General features: G+C 47.2%; 1 protein-coding gene across 1 annotated transcript in view; it reads left to right on the top strand.

Annotated features, from left to right (window-relative positions):
* CNN3 (calponin 3) overlaps positions 1–26,374 on the top strand; it is a 193,047-nt gene that overhangs the window by 126,798 nt on the left and 39,875 nt on the right. The window contains exon 4 of the mRNA XM_085601493.1: positions 12,348–12,485. Coding sequence (XP_085457619.1) covers positions 12,348–12,485 — 138 coding nt within the window. The remainder of the gene's footprint in view (positions 1–12,347; positions 12,486–26,374) is intronic.

Here is a 26,374-nt window from a genome sequence, read left to right as displayed (position 1 = left end):
TGACCTCTCCCGAGAGCTGATGTTGCCCACATAGGTTTGATATGACTTCTCAGCATCGTGTGTGAAGCCGTTTAGTATAGCATTTGGGTTGTGGTCTGCATACATCAAATACATCTGAACAAAGTAGGGCTTCTTACCAACTTCTTGCCCGGTTGAGGGGGTAAAGTGATCTGTCCTCTAGCTGAAAGGTGCAAGTTATTGAACATCCTGGGTGCAACTGTGTTCTGATGTGATGACCTTCAATTGGTGGTGTTTTCAAAAATTCTAGATTGCTGGTTTTGGATGCAAAAGAATGTGGAAATATGCATAGTTTACTTTTCTAGTCTTAACTGAATTTACTTTTATGACATTTGTACTCTTTGTTTTGAAGTGAAGTACAGAAAATATACTACTCCTACAGATCTGGGGTAGCAGCTCTGGTGCCTCTTGAGAAATAACCAGCGCATGGTCCTTGTGCAACTTGTGGGTTGTTCTCCCAGTGAATGATGGAATAATTACTGAGGTTTCAATCCACAATCCTCTGTGTAACCTCTCAGGCTGATGAAGCACAGAATAGAAATGATAAAAGGGGAGAGCTAATCACTGCCTGGAGAGTACTAACAGATTCAACAAATTAAAACTAGAACTACAGCTGCAGTGTTTAATCACACCGCTATCTGTCCATCTTGAAACTCTGCTCTTCAAGGAAATGCCATTGCGTCTTATCCTCTTTTGGTCTAATCATGGATCGATTCTCCAAAATGCCAAGGGTATTGAAAGGGACATGCCGCATGATTCAACCAATGAATCTGTTGGTATTGACCACTTGTCCCATCCATAGTCCCGTAGTTGCTGCTCAAGAGCAAGGAGTGCAAACGACTGAAACTTAAGTAGTTGTAGTGCCCCGTTTACTTTTTGTTTAGCTATTTTTATGTCCCCAAGACTAGTGTATAATGGCCAGTGTTAGGGAGACCCTAATGTAAGCTAGTACTAGCAGCTCCTACCCATGACAATTGGTCAAAGTAGCAACAATTTATCAAAACAAATAACAGTATTCACAATACCAATCTTGCATAGTCTGCAGTGAATGCTATTTATTTTCAAAGCAATATACACGTTAGTATCAGCAACACAGTTGCTCTTGCATCTAGAATCAATTAAAGTATTTTTGAAAATGAATGATCAGTGTCCACTTTTGCTATGTGTCCTAACTGGAACTATTGACTTGTGATAGGCCGGATTGGTCTCACCGTGAGAATTTGATGTATATATGTCACATCACCTTTCCCCTGTCCGCCACCCTCACTCACTTTGTCCCCCATATACCCTGACCCTTCCTTTTCCAACACTAGAGCACCTTGTTTTCAAAAATACTTTAATTGATTCTAGATGCGAGAGCAACTGTGTTGCTGATACTAAAGTGAATATTGCTTTGAAAATGAATTGCATTCACTGCAGACTATGCAAGATTGGTATTGTGAATGCTGTTATTTCTTTTGTTTTGATAAATTGCTGCTACTTTGACCAATTTTTTTTACTGCACTGCAATTCTGACCCGGGTCTGGTAGCATTTCGGGTAACCCCATTGATAGTTCACACCTACCCATGACAAGGCCTAATTGAAATGCTTGTTTTTGATGGGATGGGTTGCCATGTGCTCGATGTTGCCAGTCCAAACTCTTATGCTTTGTTTTCTCGTCGACAAAAGGAATCCTCAAATGAAACGTCTACCACTGTTGGCTACCTACAATCTCTAAAATATAGATTCTCCACATTGACTTAAATCTACAGACTAGTGCTTTGATATTGGCTGCCATTAAGATGTAGAAAAATGTGGTTCATTGCTCACTTGCTCAGAGGTTAATGACGGGAGGGAGGAGAGTTGGCTCTCCCTTGCATGATATCGGACTGCCTTTTCATTTGGCCGAAGTAGCAGACGGGCACTACTGCCCACAGTAATTCTGAGCCAGTCTTCCAAGGTTGAATAAGGCAATGGGTTTATTCTCCTTAGTTTTAGGTCTTCCAAGAGGCTGCTTTAAATGATCGCTGCCTAGTGTAATTAAAAATTGGTCTATATTGCCCTGGTAGGCGGAAGCAAGATCTGAATGAGAGTTGAATACACCAATAGATGAAGAGGACTGTCTCAAAGACCCTTTATATAGAGTGGCATTTTGAGTCCGTTGACTACACCGGTGGATGAAGAGGGCTGTCATTCATAGTTTGCTTCCTCCTGGGCACTGGGACAATGGGTCACCCTACTTCAGCCAATGGCTGTATTGGACGTAAGCAATTGTTTTTCCTGATCACATGTGAACATTCTTCTAAAAAATAATGCACTTCAGTTCCATAGCTGGTGTGCTAAGCACTGCTCTAGTTACTTTTCCCTATGAAAGCATATGCCGCTACTTTTAGACTGCATAGTTTTTTCAACTTTTGCTTTTTAATCTTTGAAATTCTATTGTATGTCCTTGCAATCCATTGCGCTTTTACCCAGGTCTTTTCCTATGCTTCTTTGTATCCACAAAGAAAGAATTTGCAGTCTGAAGTTGCTTCTCTTTCAGGTTAAGTGCATCGTTGAACAGCAGTACTAAATGATGGCAGCAGACCTGTTTCCACGTTGTAGTGCACCCAATATCTGAGCAATAACTTAACTTCTATAGAGCTGTTTATCAGATTATGATTGCCACACAAAATAATTAGTTCACAAAAGATCTTTGGGTAGTGGCACAACAGTGGTTCAGACTGATGCACAAATCTAGCCACACTCTGAAGCCTTGTTGAGGGGGGTTTTCGTCAGTGGAGCCAGGCAACACCCGACGTAATGCAACTATTGGAACTGATGTTTCATGATAAATCAGACCTGGTGCAGAATGAATCAAAGCTTCCTTTGACTGTCTTAGAGTCAAACAGCATTTCCATTGAAAGAGGAAATACTCTCCTTCAGTAGAAAAAGCACCCAAAATAGGATGTCCGCAAAGATCTACAGGGTTCTCTAAGGCATAAAGACATGTATACAGGCTGAGGTAAGATGGAGACACAGTGCCCTGCTAGTGTGTAGTTGATACCAGTGAATAAAGTTAGCCTGGTAACTTGGAAGTGGCTCTGACTCCATCTGCTTTGTTGGTTTCCTCACTTAAAACACTCCACTATCAGTGGAAGTGAAGGAATATCCTATTCTGCCCTCAGGACAGGAGGGCTCCCTCGTTGGGTAGGCAGAATTCACGTTCGAAATGAGAACAGAATGCAGGCTATCTAGCATGGAAGATGGAAAAACTAGCCTTTTATTTTTTATAAATTGTACATCTATATGCAGCAAAACATTTGAGTGGATCACACCACCTTTATTGTTGGGCTGGTTGCTAGAACTATCCAGACATCTATGCAATAGCTGCACTTACTGGACCTTAAAAAGTAACCTTGATGGGCAGATCATGTCCCTGCAGAAGAATGACTTTGCAGACACAGTTCAACCAAACAACTCTGTGCTGGGTGACATTTTTAAAAAACGGATCCTTGATGCAATGTACAGATGGTTGGGGACTTCAAACTGTGGATGGATTGGCCCAAAGGAGACTTGGCATCCACGTACTTACGGAAACATCTATACGACTAATGTGCTTTTGATGAAGGGTAACAGATTTTGTTTACTTCTGACAATGAGTATAGTACAGATGTATGCAAAACCTATTAACAATTTATTAAAATATACAATGTATGGGATGGCTCCATCCAGAGGAGTATTACGATCTCACCATATGCTATTGGTTGTTTTATGTATTACTTGTTGTTGACCCTGCACGGTCCTCCACTGCCTTTTGTCTAGATTCGCACTACAGAAGTACCATATACATACATAGACTTCGCCTCCTAGCAAGTACTTGCTATGGGATGCATTGCAGTCTATTTTACATCTCAAAAGTACACTTAATCACCATGCATTCATTCTTTATCTCATAGTCACGATTTATACAAAAAGCAATTATTTTAGTTTGTGGCATTGCTGCAAGACTTTTTACAAATGTTTTAGTCGGGACTCAAAATGAAAGTCCAAACTATTGGCTATGCCAGTGTTTGTTTTCAATTGGAGCTTGAGAAGGTACATACGACCCCCCCCCCCCCCCCCCCCCATCGTAAAGGTGGGAAATCTGACTCTATAAGCGTTTCCTCCTCTCCCGACTCATCAAACACGCTCTTGGCACAACTGCCACACTTTAGCTCCTTCCCCATCTCTCCTTGATGGCTGTAGCCCCTTGCACCTTCCTCTCTTCTGTCATCCTAGCAGAAGTGTTACTTGTTTCCTGCTTCTCGTTACTTTACGTTCCCACCGGGTTTCACCTTCTTCCAGCTCCTTGCCTTCAATGTCTTGCTGCCACTTTCTTTCACAATCACCCCACCCCCTAACTATACCACCATGGAACACCAACCATCTCATCAATTGAGCACCACAGCCACTATACCACCTCTCCACTACCTTGCACAGGTACCATAACCAGCAACAGCACCGTCTCACACAAACTCCACTTAACTGTGCTTTGCTTTCCTGCCTCTTCCTCCCTCCTTTCTCCTTTCTTTAACACTCCCACCTCATCCCTCTTAATCCCCTGCAGATTCTGCCTCCACACCCACAATTCATTCTACCTCCTCTCCTTACACCCTCTCCCTTTTCTTCCTCCTTTGCTATATTTTTTGCATATCCTTTACACATTACTCTTCCTCCCCAATTGCTCATCTTTCCCCCACTCTTACTTCCCCCCCCAAAATCTAATCTTTGCTCACTTCCTTCTTGATCTTTCTTCCTTTTACCATCTCCTATTCCACATGCACCATTGTCCTTCTCAATCGCACCCTGCCCTATTTGCACCTCTCCATCCTCCTCCCCCTCGTTCCGTCATAATCAAACTTCCCCTTTTTCACCTCTCCATGCCCTTTCCTCCTTTACCTTGTTCCATCTCCCTCACTCGCTCCCTTAAGTGCCCAATTCTCCACACCATGGTTCCCGTGCTTCTTCCTCCATCCTCTACACAATCCTTAATCTCCTCCTTTCTCTCACCTCCCTCCAGTGTTCATCTTCCTCGCCATAACCTACCACAAATCACCTTTGTGGCTTCCTAAATTTTGTACACGAAGTGTAATGATAATATTCAAACCCAACATAAGAAGCTATGTTTCCTGGTCCAACATCACTTACACAGGGCGTGTTCTCTTTACATTCTTTCTAGTTTGGACAGGTTTGTGTAGCAAACATTTCATGAATAAACACACTTGGATCAACAGATCACGGCCTTGTTCATATTTCAAAAAGGAGAGTAAAGCTAATGACTAAATCTGCACTGTTAAGCTAGACCTAGTGTAGAATATTGTCAAAAAATATGACTGGGGCAACATACTGTAGGTCTGTTTCCCCATGAAGCTAAAATGTTTTGAAACCTATTTCAAGGGGGCTCACAACAGCTTAAGAAAATGCCAATATTTTTACATTAGCCTCATACAAAATAGTCTAGTTCACTTTTACCTGTCAAGTTAAGAGAACTTAATTTTGAATGTACATTTTGGAGAACTTTTGTAAAAGATCATAACTCCTCGTTTCACTGCACGGGTTGTTTGGATGTACTTTGTGATTCTTTTGCAGTTGTGCTAATTTGTGGTGATTTTGAGGTGATGAATGTAGGAAATGTACCCTTTCTGCAGAGTCACCCCAGATTTATCGTCTTTTACTGTACCCTTTATTCTGCTGGCTGTAGAACTCTGTGCACTTTAACCCTGCTAACCAGCGATGAAGTGCCTGTACTTCTCCTTTTAACTTGGTGAAATCGGCGTACCCCTGGTTGACATATTTAACTTACCTGTAAGTTACTAGTATATGGTGCAAATGGTATCTGTCACTAGTGGACTGCAGCATTCATTGTGCCATCCACAACAATGACCATGACTGCAGGCCCACCATGACTGCAGGCCCACCATCTGTGTTCTGACTGTTGCATTTTTAAACTGCATATTTGACCTGCCAAAATAACCCCTTTTGACAGGTCAAAATCTTCCTTTTAAATATTTTAGTCTTCCGTAAGTGGTTCTTACTGCCAATTTAAGCAGGGTTTATGGTATGTTGCCCATAAGACAGTGTGCTTTAGTATTTTAATGTAGGACATGTATGAATTTGATGTTAAACGTCCTTTGAGTGACAAAGCCCCAAAAGGTATTTTCTCTCTGGCTGTTCCATAGGAAAAAGCTGGGTTACATAATATTTAATAATGCTAATTTTGGTTAGGAAACAGCTAATGTCCTTTTGGTGATTAATTGGCAATTCAAACATTTGTTTGGGTTTTTTTTTTGGGTGCATTTTTGCCTTTAATGTTTTGGGACTGCATAAATACTTTACACGTTGCTTCTAAACTAAGCTTGTCTGCTCTGTGCCATAGATAACAGGGTTTGGAGCTCAGTTTTCCATTTATTCATAAATCGTTATTCAGTTATTAAAATTATCATAAAAGAGTACAAAGTGAAAACTTCAGTATCTGGTTCATAGTTAATAAATAGCAGACAATATTACTCTTAAAACAATGGACACCTGATCAGTTCTTCGGGTCTCGATCTCCTTGACACCAAAAGTGCTTGCAAAATGGATAAAACAGTAACAACTTAACCGGGAAGCGTCTGAAGATAAATCAAAGCTGGCCTAACTTGGTTAAAATTCAATGATTTCAGCAGGGGAATTAAAAATCACTCCCTCAGCCAGCTAAAGTAAGAGCAAAACACTATAAAATGCAGCGTGTCCTGCAGAGGCTTCGCTTATTGCCGCAGAGTACTCTTGCCTCGGGCCATGCCCACCCACATGGAGATGCCAAGAGATGATGCAGTTGGTTGAACCTAAACAATACAAATCTATCATGCTATGCGCGAACTGTAACAAGATATGCTCTATCCCCTGAACGTTTAATAGTAGGAGACCCCGAACTGATGTTTTCTAAGTTTCTAAAAACAACCTTTTAACACACCCCAGCTCACGCAAGGAGAGGGAGGAGTGGCCCTCAAAAATATTGGTCTACCTATGAGAGTAAAAGCTTCCTTAACATGGGTTATCCACGGTATCCTGTGTGCCCGGTCAAGAGACAAACAGTCCGCAAGGATCAACCGGCTTCTCTTCAGTTCAGCTCTACTCCAGATCTCAGTCCTGCACAGAAGCGGGCTTGGGGATATCCGGTCCGAAACTTGTGCGAGTCCAAGCTTCACTCCACGGAAAAAGCTTGAGTAGAGTGTGGAACCTGTACAATCTTGCATAGAAAGCTATTTTCCGCCAATTGAATCCGATCCACCTTGGCATACCTCCATACCTTGCTGCCATATTGAAGCTGTGAAATACATTTGGCCTGAATAATTTTAAAATGCCCCTGGGCACCCTAGAGCCCACCTTGTGTGTGAAAATAAACACCACCCCATAGTTTTGACAAACTCTGATCTTTTGGTTTAAAACACCCAGATAAGGGTACGCCATGACTTTACCCAGGGTAGAATTAGCAACCCTAAAGGTCTTGCTACTTGTTGATTTAGGGCCCACTACCATCATGTATGACTTCGAGAAATAAACCATCAAATTTAGGTTCCACATTAAAGGCGCATACCTGGCCAAGAGTAAATTCAACTGTTGTGCTGTTCAGGCCATAAGGACTGCATCATCTGCATATAAAACAAGCATTTACAATGCAATGGTCTCGGCATTGTTAAAGTTAGAGCTATTGGCATTGCTCATGACATTCTTTTTGTTTGTTTTTGTTTTTAAAACATTTAAAGTAACGGCATTGTTATTTACAATGTCAATAGCTCAATCGCTCTCAAATGCGATACCTATTGCATTTGCACCCACACCCAGAGCCACACACCCAGAGCCACTCGCATAGAGCAACCCACACACAAATAGAGCCATCCACAGAGCCACCTACACACACACACACACCCACCCACCACGCATAGAGCACCTACAAAAAAAGCCACCCACACACAGAGCCACACACACAGACCCTCCCCCACACACACAGACCCTCCCCCAACCCCACACAGAGCCACCCCCCCACACACACAGAGCCACACAGTAACCTCAAAATTTAACACATTTACTTTTTGCTGGATCAACTGACAAACCCCTCAACAGACTCTATGAAGATTAAGAGAAACCTTCCACCATCAAGGAGCCATGTTTCCAGTGAGCAGCAGTCAGTTTTCAAAGAAATCCACTGACTGGACAATGATTTCATGAGTAATTATTTTTTTTACAACAGGAAGTGAAGTATAATTTGAAGGGAGCCAGATCCTAAATCTGAGAGCAAAATATATCCTGTTTTTTATTAGAATAACTGGCCAGACGCTGCTCTTAACATGGTTTGGTAAATGGAGTTAACCATATTTGAATTTAAAATTAGAAATGCTAATTGCGGACTGCTCCAGTTTTATTACTGCAGTTGCAGAGTGAAGTTCAAAGCAACAACGCAATATGTTTTCGTATTGCTACAGGAGCCCTGGTAGACATTGTGACACCAGCAATGCGGATAAATCGAAAAAGGTTGCTTTACATAAAGAAACGACACCAACATAGCTTCCTATGAAGGACACGGGTATAGATAGATGTACCTGGCCTATGGCGATACAATACCATCTGCAGTTAAAAAAAGATCCTTGCAGAATTAAACCGTGCACGTGTTGTTCGGATGCTAGCTGCACGGCCGTATCTGCAGGCCGATGGATGGTGCTTTCGTAAAGAGAGAGGTTCCCGTCTGACTCCGGCACGGACGTGTTTTTCTCAGCCGCCGGGCTTGACTGGTCCAATCTCTGCCCAAGCTGACGCTCCTCGCCCTCGGCCGGTATATCATAATATTTTCGGAGAGCCTGTCTTCCCTCGTGGGCCGCCGCGCGCTCCCACCCCACATGATGCGTGGCCTAAACATTTCCTTCCTGACTCACGGGTCACAGGCTGTCCCCGCTGGTTTGTAAACACAGCCTCGCGAGCAATGGAAGCAGGCATTTTGAGTCCTCCTAAGTATGAGTAATCAACGAGAGGCTGGCTCCCAAACGACGCTTTCAATCTCGGAGTGTTCAGATGATTCGATGTTAGACGGAGAATGTTAACGGCTCCTCCCCAAGGCGCTTTTCGTTTTAGCCGCTCGTTTGTCGTTGACTCTGTTCTCGCACGCCTTCTTAACAGTGTCCAGACTCTCTCAAAGAGAATAAAACCAACCGATGCTGCCCAGGTACACGAGTAAAGCACGTGAACATTGTCCCTGCCTGCGAGGGATGTGCCTGGAAGTGCCCAAGCAATCAGAGGCACTTGGGGCACGGTGCTGCTAGACCCAAAATACATTTTGTCGCATTGACTCATCGGCACATGTGACCTTTTAGGAACTGTTATATAAAATGCTAGTTAACTTACTCGCGGATTTAGCTGAAAAAGAGGTTGGGTTTAATCCTAGTACCGAGACCGCCTTTATGAAACCTCTCCAATAGAGTTTCAGCTTCTTAAACAACAAAATGGTCTCTGGGTTGTCGTTGTGTCACATCTGCTCAGATAATATCATGATATGGGACACAGAAACTGACGGCAAAGAAACACAGATTTCTGTTTAACGTGTATTGTGCACAACAGCACGCTTGTTACATAGAAACACAGTAAGATGCGAAACGTGAACTCCTCTGCCGAAGGAGCGTGGTGGACGGGGATGACGCCATAAACACCACCGCCTTTCTCCGAGGTCAAGCAGAAATGCCTCGGAGAAATGCAGCGGAGTTTTAGGATTTTGGGGTGTGTTTTTCTTTCTCTCCTCTTGCCATTGGCTGGAATGTTTACATTCCAGAGGAGAGAAAGAAAGTAAAAAACACTCCCCCGAATCCGAAAAGGACGGGGCTTGTTTGGAGAGATAATGCTCTTCTCCAATGGCTGAACAGTATTTCGGAGTCCAGCCAATGGAGAAGAGGTAAAAAAAGGGGGCGGGTTAAAGCCCCATTCCTAAAACATTAAATCTCGTGAGCGAGAATGCGCAAGCGCAGCCTTCGCTAGCTGAGACCTAAAAAGGGGGAGGGATATATCACCAACCTTGGGGCAATCTGCCGAAAAGACAATAGCGCCCACTTAAGCCCATTCACATACATAGTAAACAAAAAAAAAAAAAGGAGAAAGTATTCATCCTTGACAAACGCCAAAGCTTGTCAGGATTGAGCGAGTACAGACGGCACCCTGAGAGAAACTCACCAAGAGGAGATGATGGACGGAGTGCTGAAAAAGTTGACTCGCGCCTAGTCACAGATCTGGGTTGAATCCATCCTTGTTTTTTAGCTCACTTAACCACCCCATATCAGACCCAGCTATATGCAAATCATTCTTGACCCAGTGCCTCATGGGAACAGTCCAGCCTGAACTGCCAAGCCAGGTCTTCCTGGGACCGGTTTTGGGGTAAACCAGTCTATCACTTGTTTTTTTTTTTTTTTGCTCTTTTTGCGAGTGGCTAAAAGAGCCACGATGCTAGAATCAACCCCCATCTCGCTGGTCAAAGCCAGACTTCGGGTCCATAAATGCTAGATGTAAGTATTCAGACCCACCCACTGTATATTTATTAATGATTAAATGAAGGTTCAAGCATTTGTCTGAGGTGGACCTCCCCGCCCTAAAACCATATTGAACAACGCTCAGAATGTGTTCTTCTGCCCAATTGTCCAGCCTATTTAAAATCACCCTCCCCAGAACCTTGACCTTTGTGTCCAATAGTGTTATTGGTCGATAACCTTGTGGGTTGTCTTGGTCCCTCTTTTTAAAAATTGGAACGGGCACAGCAGGAGGGCAACATCCCCCTACTGGGCAGCTGCATTCAGGATCTGGGTTAAGAGTGGAGTTCAGACCTCTATATTAGTTTTAAACCGATCTGCCGGAATACTTTCAGGACCGGAGGCCTTATTACTTGTCAGGGGAAGAATGTTGTTTAACTTAATCAAAGGTAAAGACCACAGGGTTACAGGCTGAAAATAATACAGGAGCAATTTAATCTCCCTCTGACTATAAACACCTTCAAAATGACCAACCCACTGCTGTTCTGAAATGTGATGGCATAAGGGAGGGTCAGAGCCCTCAGCACAGCAAGGCCTGTTGCCCACTTTCCAGAAGAGAACTATCCTCCAGCTTGGCAAAGCTTACTGTGCGGTCCATGATGATGGAGTCCGCCAACTCCCTGCTATAAGACCAATGTGAGCTAAATCAATGCACTACCTTGTCCTTAAGTTCCAGATATGATTCACCAATAGAATTGGAGCAGGGAGGCACAGTCTCCAAAACAATAACATGGGGAGTCTCTTCAGGAGGCAAGTTGAGCACCCCCCCTGCGTTGATTGGAGACACTGGATGCAGGCTACACCCTTTATTGCCCAGGGGAAAAGGGGGAGCAACTGCCCCCAGAATTACTCTGCCATTCCCTGGCTTTGGTACAACAGGGATAAGTCCTGCTTCAACAATAACAGGCTTTGACACGGACTCTGTCCCAGGGCAGATGGAACCAGTTGGCCTGTGAAGCTCATCTGAGGAACCCTGTTACTAACAATCCCTGCCCCCCTTCCTCCTCTTGTTCATAGAGGATAATACCTCCAAGACCCTGTCTTCAATATGGGAAAGACTCAAGAATTGGATCCAATTTATTATTTAGCAGTGACTCAATTACTGAGAGAAACCTACCCAAGGGAAGAGCTCCCCTCACCAGATTGATTAGTAATGGATCGACCAGCCGGGTTGGCCTCAACGGGAGGCTGGGCAGAGGCATACGTTTTTCTGTCGCCACTTGCACCTCGGGCTGATAACTGGAGTGGTCGAAATTATAGAATTATCCTTAACATGGATATTTGTCAATTTAGTGACTAAAACTTCTTCCTGATGAGGGTTGTGAATGTTCATTGAGGTGGGTAGTCACCAACTCCAAATAATAATCCAATTTCTTATGTAAAGGTTTTCTTCAAGAATAGCAATCTCTTCTGTCTTTGAGCTCCAAGGTTTAAGTGAAGGGGACTTCAACTTAGATTTGAGTATAGTGTTCTCTATTCTGCATTCTGATCATTTAGATTGAAACTGTATGAAACCAAAAAGGATGATGATTTGCCTCTTTCAGATGGTTTTTGTTGGGATCTGTGCTTGCTACAGAGGTTCAGCTTATTCTGCACAAAATCTTTATTAAAGTGAACTCATCACAGCCAGCTTGTTTTGTGGGCATTATCACAGTGTTGGTGCTGATTGTATTGGAGGCTAGTTTACAAGCTGTTCAGTTTGTTGAATGTTATTGAACAGCATTTATACATTTTGTTTTATTCCCTTGAAAGATATGATGAACATTTTGTGTTATATGTTTTTTTAGCTGGAGAACGTTGGGAATTTCATTCGGGCAATCCAAGAGTATGGAATGAAGCCTCATGATATCTTTGAAGCAAATGATCTCTTTGAGAACGGCAATATGACCCAAGTGCAGACCTCTCTAGTGTCCCTGGCAAGTTTGGTATGTACATAATAATTATTTTACCTTTTTTTGACTTTCTCCTGCGTTTGCATAGTGTTTACATTGAGGTAGGATTCACAAGTGTATCCAAATATTTTATAACCAAGCCTAGTTTACATCAAGTGATTGAGTTTAAATTGTTTGATTGGAAAGGTAATGTTCGAGGCATATGAGCTGCAGATCACACACTTGGGATAGTAGATCGCCATCTGGTGTTGGGCTCGGATGCTTGCAGGTTGTTGTCTTCGGAAGAAGTCTTTGGTCACGAGATAGGTGACTCCTCCCTTGGACTACAGTGCGCATGGGCATCCACTCCATCCTCGGATTGTTTTTTTTTTTCCCGCCATTTGGTTCGGATGTAACTTTTCCAACTCCGGTTGAAAATCTCAAATACAAGCTTTTCGAAGCTAAAAAACTTCTACAACCACATCGAAGCACCTTCACTCGACATCAAATTCATCGGCTCGATTCCGGACGTTGACTCGGGCTGCTGGGTCTATCCACGCCGTGAAGCCTACGGCTCATGGAAAGGAAGCAGTTTAAAATTTCCGCACAGTGACCATCACAAAGTCTGCAACCTGTGCCTATCACCGGAACATGACGAAGCCAGCTGTTAAGCCTGCGCAGCATTTCAATCCAGAAAGACCATTTGGGATCTAAGAGCTCGACGCCATATCATGACACACAGATCAGCCCCGGAAACAGTAAACATCTTCGATGAGGGTCCCGATGTCCCGGAAGAGGATTCCGAGGAACTTCAAATCATCTCAGAAGCAGACGACTCAGATGACCCCATTACTCCGGGGCAACGCGCGAGTACCACTGCCCCTGCCCCAACCCCTCCAAAACCGAAGGCATTGGTCAAAACTTCGCCAGCTGGCCTCAGTCGAGACCGAAAATACCCTTCAGAAGCCCCGCCTCCGGGCTCGGCTCCGAAGAAACATAAGCCTTCCGGTGGCTCTGGCCCGAGTAAGCCGCATGTCATTGTACCCCCGGCACCTTCGGCACCGAAGACAAAAGACCTCTCTGCACCGAAATCGGATCCGACACCTTCGGCACTGAAAACATCGAAGCCCATAGATAAACCGGCACCGAAAGTTACCAAGCCGAAAGACTCAACTTCGGCATCAAAACATTCTTTGGCACCGAAACCACCAGCTAAGGACTATAATACACCTCCTAAAGCCAAAGACTCTACCGATCAACCAAAACCTCGATCGGAACCGAAAAAATCGGCGCCAAAATCTGTTCCTGAAGAACAAGAACTTTTCCATCCAGATCCAACACAAAAAAGGATCTATATTCATCCAAAGACTGGACATGTCACTGCAGTGCCATATAAGAAACGATAACTGGACACAACACCTGCCCCAGTTCTTATAAAAAAGGAGGACTCTGCAACATCACCTATGCCTCCTTCCTCTCCCATACCACCTCCTACCCCACCCCCCTCTGCCTACACAACCCTTACCTCTACCATCTCCATCACATACACCACCTCCACAGGATGATTATGATGACCTAGGGGGAGGGGGTGATCCTTATAATACTAATGATCCGTTCACGGATACAGATACCGCATCATTAGATGATTGGGCATATCCTCTACCGGATATACCTGACGCTACACCATATCCCTCCAAACCATCACCTCCAGATGACCACCTGGGTTTGGACAACTAGTAAACAGAGCAGCACTTTACCATGGCGTCACCATGCACTCTGATGCACCCGAGGAAGACTTCCTCTTAGACACTTTTGAACAGTCTCAGAAGTCGGTACAAATTTTACCTATGCTTAAAGGGGTTCTAAAACACTCCACAAATATTTAAAGACCCTGTCCGTGCCAGGGTGCTTGACCCAAGAATTGAGAAAAAATATAGACCTGCACCAGAAGATCCTTGTTACATCAAAGGACAGCTCCCTCTGGATTCTTTGGTCGTTTCCAACGCAAGGAAATGCGCCAACTCCCAAACCACGGGAGATACACCACCCCCTGACAAAGAATCCAAACTATTAGAAGCCTCGGGCAAACGAGTAGCAGCACAAGCTGCTAATCATTGGTGTATTGCCAACACCCAAGCCTTATTAGCACGCTACGATAGGGCTCACTATGATCAGTTGGAGAATCTGCTACAACACCTGCCAGACCAATACAAGACCCAGGCAAATGACCTTATACAAGAGGGAAAAATTATCTCAAATGCGTCAATTAAATGTGCACTTGACGCCGCAGACACCGCCTCTCGAGCAATAAACACAAGTGTACTCCTTGGACGCCATGCCTGGCTACGCATTTCAGGCTGTAAGCCAGAAGTACAAAGTACCATACTTAGCCAACCTTTTAACCAAGAACAGCTGTTTGGGCCAGCAGTTGACACTGCACTTGAAAAAATGAAAAAAGACACCGAGACTGCCAAGTCCATGTGAGCATTGCAGTCTCCACAACCATTCGGCTCCTTTCGACGCTCCTTCTACAGAGGAGCCTCCAAGAATATGGGAGCAGACACCTCCTCTACATTCAAAACCTCTACACAAACATCCCCTAGTAGAGGATATTTTAGAGGAGGATATAGAGGAAACAACAACCAGGGACGAGGTCGAGGCAATACCAACACTCGTACCTCCCCCGCCTCAAAACAGTGACTTTCCTCCACTCCCCCCAGACAATTCCACTCCAGTTGGGGGAAGACTCAAACAGTTCCTACCTGTCTGGACCTCCATCACAACAGACAAGTGGGTAAGACAAATTATCCAGTATGGTTACTGCCTGGAACTCACCACTACCCCTCCACACATACCACCCAAGCAGCGTTCCATGTCACCAGACCATCTTACGCTCCTCAAACAAGAAGTCCTCTCATTGCTTCAAAAACACGCAATAGAACCAGTTCCCTGACAACATCAGGGTACAGGGGTATACTCGCTGTACTTCCTAATCCCCAAAAAGGAAAAGACTCTTAAGACCAATACTCTACCTCCGATTCCTAAATCTTTACATAAACTCAGATCATTTCCATATGATCACTCTTCAACAAGTGCTCCCACTACTACAATAAGGAGATTTCCTTGCCACACTAGATCTCAAGGACACCTATTTCCACATTCCCATACATCCTGCTCACAGGAAGTACCCAAGGTTTGTGGTGGACGGACAACAGTATCGGTTTACAGTCCTTCCATTCGGGGTAACCACTGCGCCCAGAGTATTCACCAAATGTCTAGCAGTAGTAGCAGTGCATCTCAGAAGACAACAAATTCATGTCTTCCCGTATCTAGACGACTGGCTAATAAAAGCCAACTCATTTAACAAATGTGTTCTACACACTCACCGAACTATTCAAATCTTGCACAACTTGGGATTCACAATAAGCTACCCCAAATCTCATCTCCAACCCTCCCACATACATCAATATCTGGGAGCAACCATAAATACCTCCAAAGCCCTAGCAAATCCCAGCCCAGCCAGGATAGCCAATATACAAGCTCTCATCGTAAAATTTCAAACCCAACACTCTTCCAGCAAGAGTGTTCCTGCAACTGATAGGCATGATGGCGTCATGCATCTTCATTGTGCCTTATGCAAGACTTCAAATGCGTCCCTTGCAAGAGTGTCTAGCACGTCAGTGGAATCAGGCTCACGGACAACTAACAGATCTGGTGTTGGTGGACAGCCGATCACATCGCTCTTTAAAATGGTGGAACACAATAAACCTGTCCAAAGGGCGGCCGTTCCTCGAGCCTCTTCCACAAATAGTGCTAACAACGGATGCATCACTCACGGGATGGGGAGCCCATCTCCTAGGACACACCACTCAGGGCAAATGGACCACTCAACAGAAAGTGCTCCATATCAATTACCTGGAACTACTGACAGTATTCCTAGCACTAAAATCATTCCAAATACATCTCCAGAACAAAACTGTCCTCATCCGGACGGACAACATTACAGTCATGTATTGTATACAAAAACAAGGAGGCACACATTCTCTCCAGCTGTCCCAGCTACCACAGAACATTTGGAGATGGGCCATTCCCCAGAACATATACCTGCTTGCAGAACACCTTCCAGGGGTTCACAATCAGATTGCTGACCTGTTAAGTCGACAGACTCAACAGATCCACGAATGGGGAATTGCATCCAAAAGTCCTACTCCCCTTTTTCCAGAAATGGGGCCAACCAGACCTAGATCTGTTCACCACACACAAACGCAAAATGCCCAACCTTCGCCGCCAGGTTTCCCCACCCACAGTCCAAGGGCAATGCGATATGGATGAACTGGTCAGGCAGATTTGCTTACGCTTTTCCGCCTCTCTCACTCATTCCATTCGTGGTACGCAAGCTCAGGCAACAGTCTCTCAAACTGATCCTAGTAGCCTCCACATGGGCACGCCAGCCCTGGTTCACAACACTGCTGGAACACTCTAGATCCACACCAAAAACTGCATCTCTCCCCGCCCTTACTAACCCAGAACCATGGAGAAATGAGACATCCAGGTCAACTGAATCTAGCGATCTGGCTCCTGAAGTCCTAGAGTTAGGTTACCTCCACCTACCACCAGACTGTATGACTATTGTAAAAGAGGCCAGACGACCTACCACTAGAGCCTGCTACGCTGCAAAATGGAAAGGATTTGCCATTTACTGCACTAACCATGATATACGCTCACTGGATGCATCCATACAGATAATTTGCTACTTACTACATTTGCAAAGATGTAATTTAGCGTACTCCTCCATACGTCTCCACCTAGCAGCATTAGCAGCCTACTTGCAAAATCAACAACACTTGTCACTATTTAGAGTGCCTGCGATCAAAGCCTTCATGGAAGGCCTTAAGAGGATTATTCCTCCCAGATTACCACCCTCTCCAGTCTGGAATCTAAATATTGTTCTTACAAGGCTCATGGGACCCTCTTTTGAACCTCTGCATAAATGCGAAATACAGTTCCTCACATGGAAAGTGGCTTTCCTTATCGCTATCACATCCCTTAGACGGGTAAGTGAGATCCAGGCTTTAACCAAACAAGAACCATTCCTACAATTACACCGCAACAAAGTGGTTGTTAGAACAAATCCGAAATTCCTGCCAAAAGTCATATCTCCTTTCCATCTTAACCAATCAGTAGAGCTACCAGTGTTCTTCCCAAATCCGGACTCGGTAGCTGAAAGAGCTCTTCATACCTTAGACGTTAAAAGAGCCCTTCTTTACTACATTGACAGAACCAAAGCATTCCGCAAAACCAAACAATTGTTTGTTGCCTTCTCTCCACCACATAAAGGCAACCCCATTTCTAAATCCGGGATAGCCAGGTGGATAGTTAAATGTAACCAAATATGCTACCACAAGGCTAAACACACACTAACCGTTCCCCCTAGAGCGCATTCCACACGCAAAATAGGGGCTTCCATGGCATTCTTAGGAAACATTCACTTAGAAGATATCTGTAAGGCAGCCACATGGTCTACAACACACCCCTTCACTAAACATTACTGTGTTGACGTGCAAGCAAAATAACCAGGTTCTGTAGGCCAGGCTGTCCTTAAAACTTTATTCCAAACTGCTGCAACTGATACAGGTGACCACCGCTAGGGGAGACACTGCTATATAGTCTATCCTAAGTGTGTGATCTGCAGCTCATATGCCTCGAACGGAATATGCTACTTACCAGTATGCATCTGTTCTTGGCATGTAGAGCTGCAGAGCCACACACGCCCACCCACCTCCCCGGGACCTGTATCTGTTCCAGCATAGTCTTACTTAGACATTACACATGGACATCTCTCTCTCTTTTTACAAACTCCATCATTTCCCATCATGGCGAAAAACAATCGCAGGATGGAGTGGATGCCCATGCACCCTATAGTCCAAGGGAGGAGTCGCCTATCTCGTGACCAAAGACTTCTTCCGGAGACAACCACAACCTGCAAGCATCCGAGCCCAACACCAGATGGCGATCTACTATCCTAAGTGTGTGGCTCTGCAGCTCTACATGCCAAGAAGAGATGCATACTGGTAAGTAGCATATTCCAGGTAGCAGAGCGTTTGAAGAAGTGATGAATATCTGTTATGGTGGGCTTCTACCTTTATCATTAAAGAGGTTAAAAAAAAAGTTCCTACAAATAAGTAGCAAGATGGCAGTCGTAAACAAATGAATGTGACAGATTCCAGGCAAAACGTCGAATACAGAAACAAAACACAAGACTGGCATGGAGAGAGTGCATGGTCAAATGGTGGTTTGTCGGGCAACAAACTCTTAAGGTCTAATTTTTTTTTTTGGTTTGTCTTTTGTGTGTTATACACAGGTATGGTTTTCAGTTCCTGGCCACCTATGTATTCTCCCTCCTGCAAGGGGAAGCCTCCAATGAGATCTTGGGGGACACTTCTAAATTTTTGTGTCAAAACACAAAAAGCAGACCTTTGCAGTAGCCTTTTGGATACTGACTTTTCCCATCTGTTTTACGTTGCGTCCTGACGTGGATTGATGCCTCTATTGGGTTCTTTCTTGTTAGGTGGAAGCCACTAAGGGCTACTGAGCTCAGTTTAGATATTGTTTTAAAAATAGCTGAAAAGGAGGAGGAGCCTAGCGCGCAACCAAGATGGCCGCGTAGGTGCGAGGCTCCCGAGGACCTCCGCAACCTCCTACGTTTATCCTGTCTTCATCCTGCATCGGTTGAGGGGACTGTGTCGGTGAGCCTGAGCCGAGGTGGTACCCGTTTCCCGTTTTCGAATCGGACCCCGGGTGCCGGATTGAGCACCGACTGAAGTTTGCGGCCTACTTCTCTCCTGACCCCGGATTCGCGTTTGGGGGCGACCCAGTGGCAAAGTGAACAACAACGGCGGGCTGGGCCTGGCGAGCCGCGTACCCCACACTTTCACTTTTGAGTCCCCTTGCCGTTATCGCAAGTGGGATCACGGCGCTCTTTGTGTTGGGGTGGCCTCGCTGGGAGACCCTGCCTGCCTGCTGTGGCCCGCTCTGCCGTCCTGGGGTGGCCCTCGGGGCTCGCGGCCTTGATTACTTGCTCTCCACTGCGTGGCTGGTGCGGTTGCGAGACGCGCGACGATGGCCACGAAGCAGGATGGGGATCGGTTGAAGGCCAAGTCGACCCGGCGTGGCACCGCACATCAGGCCAACATCATGGACCGCTACACCCTCCCGAAGGGGTCTCCCGGCGGATCGCACAAGTCCTCTGAGTGCCCCCCGGATTTGCCTACGGATCTGTCTCTGCAAGACGTCATGGGCGCCATTGCTGAGATGAAGGCCTCAGTGGGCCAGCAGTTTGACACTTTAGCACACAAAATCGACGCGGTCCTCATTGATGTCAACCTTGTGAGAGCTGATCTCTCTAAGACTAACGACCGGGTCGACTCTTTGGCCCACACCGCGTCGGGCCTCACGACTGAGGTGGCGGCCCTTCAAACGGAGGTGCACCGGCTCCGTCAGGCAAGTGCGCTTATGGATCGGCGCCTGGAGGACTCCGAGAGCCGGGCCCGGAGGAATAATATCCGTATCATCGGAGTACCCGAGGGACGGGAGGAGTCGGCGGCGGATCTTTTTGTGGAGGACCTGATCACTACCCATCTCCAGCCTCGAGGACTGAGTAAATTCTTTGCGGTGGAGAGGGCCCATAGAGTTCCCGGGGGCAGACCGAAGGTGGGAGCCCCTCCGGGGCCTCTTATTGCCCGTATTTTTAACTTTCGGGACAGGGATGCGATTTTGCAAGCTTCCAGACTGCAAGGGCCGATCAAGCTGGAGAACATGGAGGTGAACTTTTATCCCGACTTCACCCAAGCGGTCCAGAAGCAGAGACTGAGTTTCCTGGGCGTCAAGCGGCGGCTTCGAGGCATGAACTTAAAATACGCCATGCTCTTCCCGGCCAGGCTGCGGGTGGAGGTGGATGGTCGCACTCACTTTTTTGACCGTTCTGAAACGGCCGGGGACTGGCTGGACACTTTGTCTGGGGGTCATGGTCGGGATGGCAGGGGGGGGGGGGGGGCAGCGGGAGGAGAGTGCCCACCGGACCGGGTCTGAGGTACTGATGCGGGGGCTCGCTCCGGAGGCTGCCACTTTCGGCCAAGCTTAGGGTCTTTTGTCAGTCGTGTTTTGTCTCCCCTCCATCGGAGGTGGTGCGGGGTCTCGAGGGGGGTGCTCTTTCCTCCTCTAGGGGGTCTTAGTAGTTTAAATTACATAGGGGCGACAGGCACACTGCAAGTTGGGGGGGCTGTCCGGGCTCATGCAGGGGTGCAGGGAGGGGGGAGTTTTGTTGGGGCGGTTGGGTTGGGGTGGGGTGTTGTTCATTTGTACCACAAGGCAAAAGTATTGTTGTGCTATTCCTAAAGTGCTCTCTGGGGGGCGATTGATCGCTTTCGGCTATGATGGGGGGTAGGGGACTGAGTCTTTTGTCCTGGAATGTTAATGGACTGGGGGACAGGATAAAACGGGGGGTGGTCCTGCAGTTCCTAAAACGAATTTCACCTGATATAGTCTCTGCAGGAAACACACCTCATTGGAAACTCCTTTTGTGCTATGAATAGACGGGGCTACCGCCTGGTGGCCCACTCGGGCTTCACGTCTGGTTCAAGGGGTGTGGGCATTATGGCTAAGACCTCGCTCCCGTTGGAAGTTGATGAGGTGCTCCATGATGACAGGGGACGGTACACGGTTCTGGTGGGTAGATTGGAGGGCAGGGTGATTGTTTTCGTTTCTGTTTATGTCCCGCCAGGGTTGCAAACGACTATTTTTGCGGATCTGGGGCGCCTCCTCCTTGGCCTTCCGGAGGGGATTCTAGTGGTTGGGGGGGGATTTTAACGCCGTGGTTTCCGGGACTGAGGATCGTCACCCCCCTAGGGATCTCCCCCGTGCCCAAGCGTGGTTGTCCGGCCTCTTGGATACCTTGGGGCTGGTGGATTGCTGGCGTTTGAAACACCCTACGCAGATACAGTACACCTTTCATTCCGGCGCCCATGGCAGTCTTTCGAGGCTAGATTATGTCCTAATGCCAGCGGCGCATGCGGGGAGGGTCGGGGAGGTGCGCCATTTGGCGCGGGGTATTTCAGACCACTCCCCGCTCCTGTTGCTCTTCGACATTGTCCCGAGGGGGGAGGGGAGGATGGTCCCCATTAATCCCTGGTACCCACCATTCGCACAGAGTTGGTTAAATCCCTTAAGGGATATTTTGAAGATAATGTGGGGTCTGTGTCCTCGGCGGTCTCTCTGTGGGAGGCGTTCAAGACGGTACTCCGGGGGGAGGCCCTGTCCCTTATTTCCCATTCCCGGAGGCGCGAGCGGGAGGAGGTGACCCGTATTGAAACTGAGATAACTGAGTTGGAGGGTGATTGGAGTGTGGGGTGACGGAGGACAAATTGCATGCTCTCTGACTCAAGCAGGCGGACTACAAGGCCCTCGTCACGGAGGCAGCCAGGGGCCTCAGTAGGAAGCAACAGGGGAGACTGTATGATGTGGGTGATAAGGCTGGTAAACTGATTGCGTGGCTGGATAAAAAGGAGAGAGCGAGTCGAGTTGTCCCGTCGATTGAGCGATTGGATGGTGTGTGTGTCACTGACCCAGGAGAAATTGCCGATTTGCTTTGCAGAATATTTCCGTGGGGTGTACTCCCCGGTATCTTCCCGCTCGGAAGAGGACTCCCATGCCTTACTTAACGACATTGCGTTGCCTTCCGTTTCGGAGGAGGATAAAGCGTTGTTGGACGCGACCCCAACATCTGAGGAGATTGCCCTCGCCATACGCTCGGTCGCCTCCGGCAAGGCCATGGGTCCTAATGGCCTTCCCATCGAACTGTATAAACTACGACTGGATACGCTGGTGCCGCATCTCCGTGCTATGTTCCTCGCGGCCCGCTCGGCGGGTTCCCTCCCGCTGTTTCAGCGTCTGGCCACTATCGTGGTTATTCATAAGGAAGGGAGGCCGCGGGATCGGGTCACGTCCTACAGGCCCATTTCGCTGCTGAATGCGGAACCCAAAATTCTCGCCAAGGTGTTGGCTAATCGGCTGGTTGGCGTGGTGTGCGATCTGATTCACCAGGATCAGTCCGGCTTTATCCCTCATCGCAACACTGCGCTCAACCTGCGGCGTTTGCATGGGGTGCTCGCGCGGGTCCCGTTCATACGAGAGCCGGCCATTTTGGCGTCCCTGGACGCCTCTATGGCGTTTGACACGCTTGAGTGGCCCTATATTTGGGCGACACTGGCGAAGTTTGGTTTCGGCCCGGGATTCATCGGTTGGGTGAAATTGTTGTATTCCGGCCCGCTGGCGCAGGTGGCGGTGAACGGTAGTGTCGGCTCCGTTTGAGCTGGGTAGGGGCACGCGGCAGGGCTGCCCGTATCACCGCTCCTCTTCGTGCTCGCCTTGGAGCCCCTGGCGGAGTGGCTGTGGTGGCATCCTTCTATCCATGGTCTCCGATGGACCCCCGAGTATGAGGATCGAGTATCCCTTTACGCTGCTGATATTCTTTTATACCTTGCGTCCCCGCGTAAATCACTGATTGTACTAGTTGATGTTTTGCACTCATTTGGCCGCAACTCCGGCTTAGTCATCAATTGGGCTAAATCTTGTGTGTATGTCCTTTCCGGGGAGGCTCCTATCCTTCCGCGGGGTTGTCCTATCCAGATCGCTCCGCAGGGATTTAAGTACCTGGGTGTTTTCATTACCCTGGACGCGGAGGCCCGATATAGACGGAACTTGCTCCCCCCCCTCCAGCGCCTGAAGGATGACGTGGCGCGTTGGAGGCGCTTGCCGCTCTCACCGCTCGGCCGTGCGGCATTGTTTAAGATGATGTCGCTGCCACGTTTCCTGTACGCTTTACAGAATACGATGGACGTTGTCCCGGCGCGCTACTTTCGCGAGGTGAGAGTCTGCAGCGACGCCTGTTCTGGGAGGGTATGACGGGGGGGTCGCCCTCCCAGACATCAAACGGTATTACTGGGCCTCCCAGCTGGCTGCGATAAACCACGGCCTTTATGGGCCCGCTCTTAACCCGGCCTTTGAAATGGATAAACTATTACTGCCGGGTGGCGACTATAATCGGGCGCTGTATTCTAGATCGCTTGACGCGCGTCTGACGGGCCCTACGCGGGGTGTGGCACGCGGCTAACTTGGCGATGGGGTGGAAGGACCGGTTGACCCGGGCGACGCCACTGTATGCATCGGAGCGGCTGGGCTCCCTGTGGACCTCGAAGGGCTTTGAGAAGTGGGACATGATAGGCATCAGCAAGGTGGGCGATCTCTGGACGAGGGGGGGGATTTAAGACGTTCGAGGTGCTGCAGACGGAATTCCAGTTGCAGGACAGGGAGTACTTTCGATATATGCAGGTCCGTCAAGCGCTGTGCTCCGTATTCCCGGAGGATGCCTCCATCCCGGAGTACTCCCCTCTGGAAGATAGTGCTAGATGGGCATGTACCGGACGGCACGATTTCATTAATTTACAAAAAGCTCATTAATGATCGCTCGGGACTGCTGACTAGCCTTCGTGAGGCGTGGGGGGCTGATGGACTGGAGCTGGATGACGAGGACTGGGTGTCTGCGGTGGCCTCCCCGAAAGAGGTGGCCATACCGGCGCGCCTTCGCTTCGTCCAGCTCAAGATACTCCATAGGGTCTATGTTACGGGGCCGGGTCTGATGCGTATGGGCTATGCCGTGGACGGGTTGTGTAAGCGTGGGTGTGGTGCTTTGGGGACCTTTATCCATATTTTGTGGGAATGCCCGGAGGTGGCGCGATTCTGGCGTGGTGTGCATGCGTGACTGCCTGCAAAACCGCATGTGCCGCTGCTGCCCGAGGCGAGGAGATGTCTCCTAAATGTGTGGGAGCCAACCGACTACTCAGTGCCGCAGACGTGGTGGGTGACTCTGGGATATATGGTGGCCAAGCGTGATATTGCACAATTGTGGGGTTCCCAGAGGTTGCCAACTGTCTCGGCGTGGAAGGACAACATGGATTGGTGTATGTTTCGGGAAAAGGTAGTGTATGTTGCGAGAGGTAAGCCTGGGAAATGGGTGAAAGTGTGGGGCCCCTGGAACACCTACCGTGGAGGAATCTGTACCCCGCCGCTGACGCCTGATCTGTCACCGGCCCCGTCTCCTTAGCCTGCTCGTCTCCCTGGTTCTGGGCATTGAGTTCACTTTGTCTCCGCCCCGACCTATCCCCCCCCCCCCCCTGCTATTCCTGTGGATCGTTAGGGTCCCCCCCAGGGGAGCGCATGCTGCTGCTTCGATTGTTGGTTGCCTTGTGGATTTGTTTTTTCGTTTTTTATATAAAAATGAAACCGTTGTGTGGGGACCGGATGGTGTGGCTGCCGACGCTTCTTTCGACTCCTGTGACCTCTCTTCTGCCGCAGCGTGTGTTTTACTGCTTGTATTATATGCTCTTCCTGTTTGCTAGCGGCCGGCCTGAAGGTTGTAGGCCCATCTTTGTACATCTTTTGAATTCTGTAATAAACGGTTTCAAAAAAAAAAAAAAAATAGCTGAAAAGCATTTGCTCAAAATGCCGTCCTGAGAACCTCCTGGACTGACTATTTTGCTCTTTTTCCCCATGTCCATAAGGATTGTCCCTTGTACAGTCTTTCCAAAGCTTCTCCTAATAACCTGGGAAGTAGAGGCTGTGATACTCTATGCAATTTAAATGGTCTTCGTTTGGGAATACTTTTACTTCAAGTCAAGCATTTGTTAATTGAACTCCTTAGAGAATCCTAGCTTCTGCTCCAGCCAGTTACATTTACATGGGTTGCAGTCTGTGTTGTAGTGCTGGGCCAGTGCTGCTTTTCTCTTAATGAGTTGAAACGGGTGGGGAGTAGATGTGGAAAAGGTTTCATTATCTGTTTTCTCACTGAAAGGTTTGCAAGGTAGTGGCGGGGCCTGCTTTCTTTACTCGATGGACTTAAGCTATCTTTTCTTGACCTACGTGGGTCTCATCAGTTAGGTATATCTGGAGTCCTATGGCACTGTGAGCATGGGACCTACATCTGACGTCACACCTAGGACACAAACTGCAACAACACCAAGGTTATGGATGGATGGAATGCTTGAATTAATCTCAGCCACTGGCAAGGTTATGCCCAGATGTGCATACTTTGTGCACTATACCATTGGCACCAAGTCACACCCGACTGAGACGCATTCAGGACCAAAATGGTCTTGGGTTGTTTGTCTTCCTGTTCAGAAAAGATCTAGCTTGGCAGTTCAAACAGGACTGTTCCTATTGGAGCACGGTCAACAGTGATTTTCATATGACTGGGTTGAAACTGAGGTGGCAGGGTGGGCAAAAGAACGATGGAGGGATAACCCAAACCACTTCTAAAGGTTAGATGTATTGCAAGCATTCCTCAATCACCTTTTGTGTGTTTGACCATGCGAAGTTATTTAAAAATACAATGAAGCACTACATATGCTTTACAAAAGTATGCTGCATAATGTCTGACATAAAGAACCAGCAAAGTAAGTCCTAGTTGCTTTAGCAAGTTGCAGGCCATACATTTTGAATAACTGAAGGGCTGACTCAGATTTTCAGCTTCCCAGAGTTGGTAAATTAAGTACCATTATATTGTGGGATTTTAACATAAATTATTTAAAACGCTCAACTTCAAAAGTGAGCTGTGCAGAGCTATATTAACATGCAACAAGGCCGTTAAGACTATGAAGTCCAAGAACTGCATGGTTATTTTGCCTCAAGATAAATACGAGAAACACTCTGCCAGGATGACAGGGCTTTGAAATCAGCAGGTACTGCAAAGATATTAAATTCCCTGCAACTTCACCAGGGATGAAAAGCCTTTCTTATGTTTCTTTGTAAGTGGAATGCTCGTTCTTCATGTGGCCTGACCCTAGGGTCTGTAATACCATTTTGTTTCCTTGTGTTCAACAGTCTGTAAGCAT

The sequence above is a fragment of the Triturus cristatus genome, chromosome 4_2 (assembly GCF_964204655.1).
Source record: "Triturus cristatus chromosome 4_2, aTriCri1.1, whole genome shotgun sequence".
NCBI lineage: Eukaryota > Metazoa > Chordata > Amphibia > Caudata > Salamandridae > Triturus > Triturus cristatus.
This window is presented reverse-complemented; position numbering and strand designations above follow the sequence as displayed.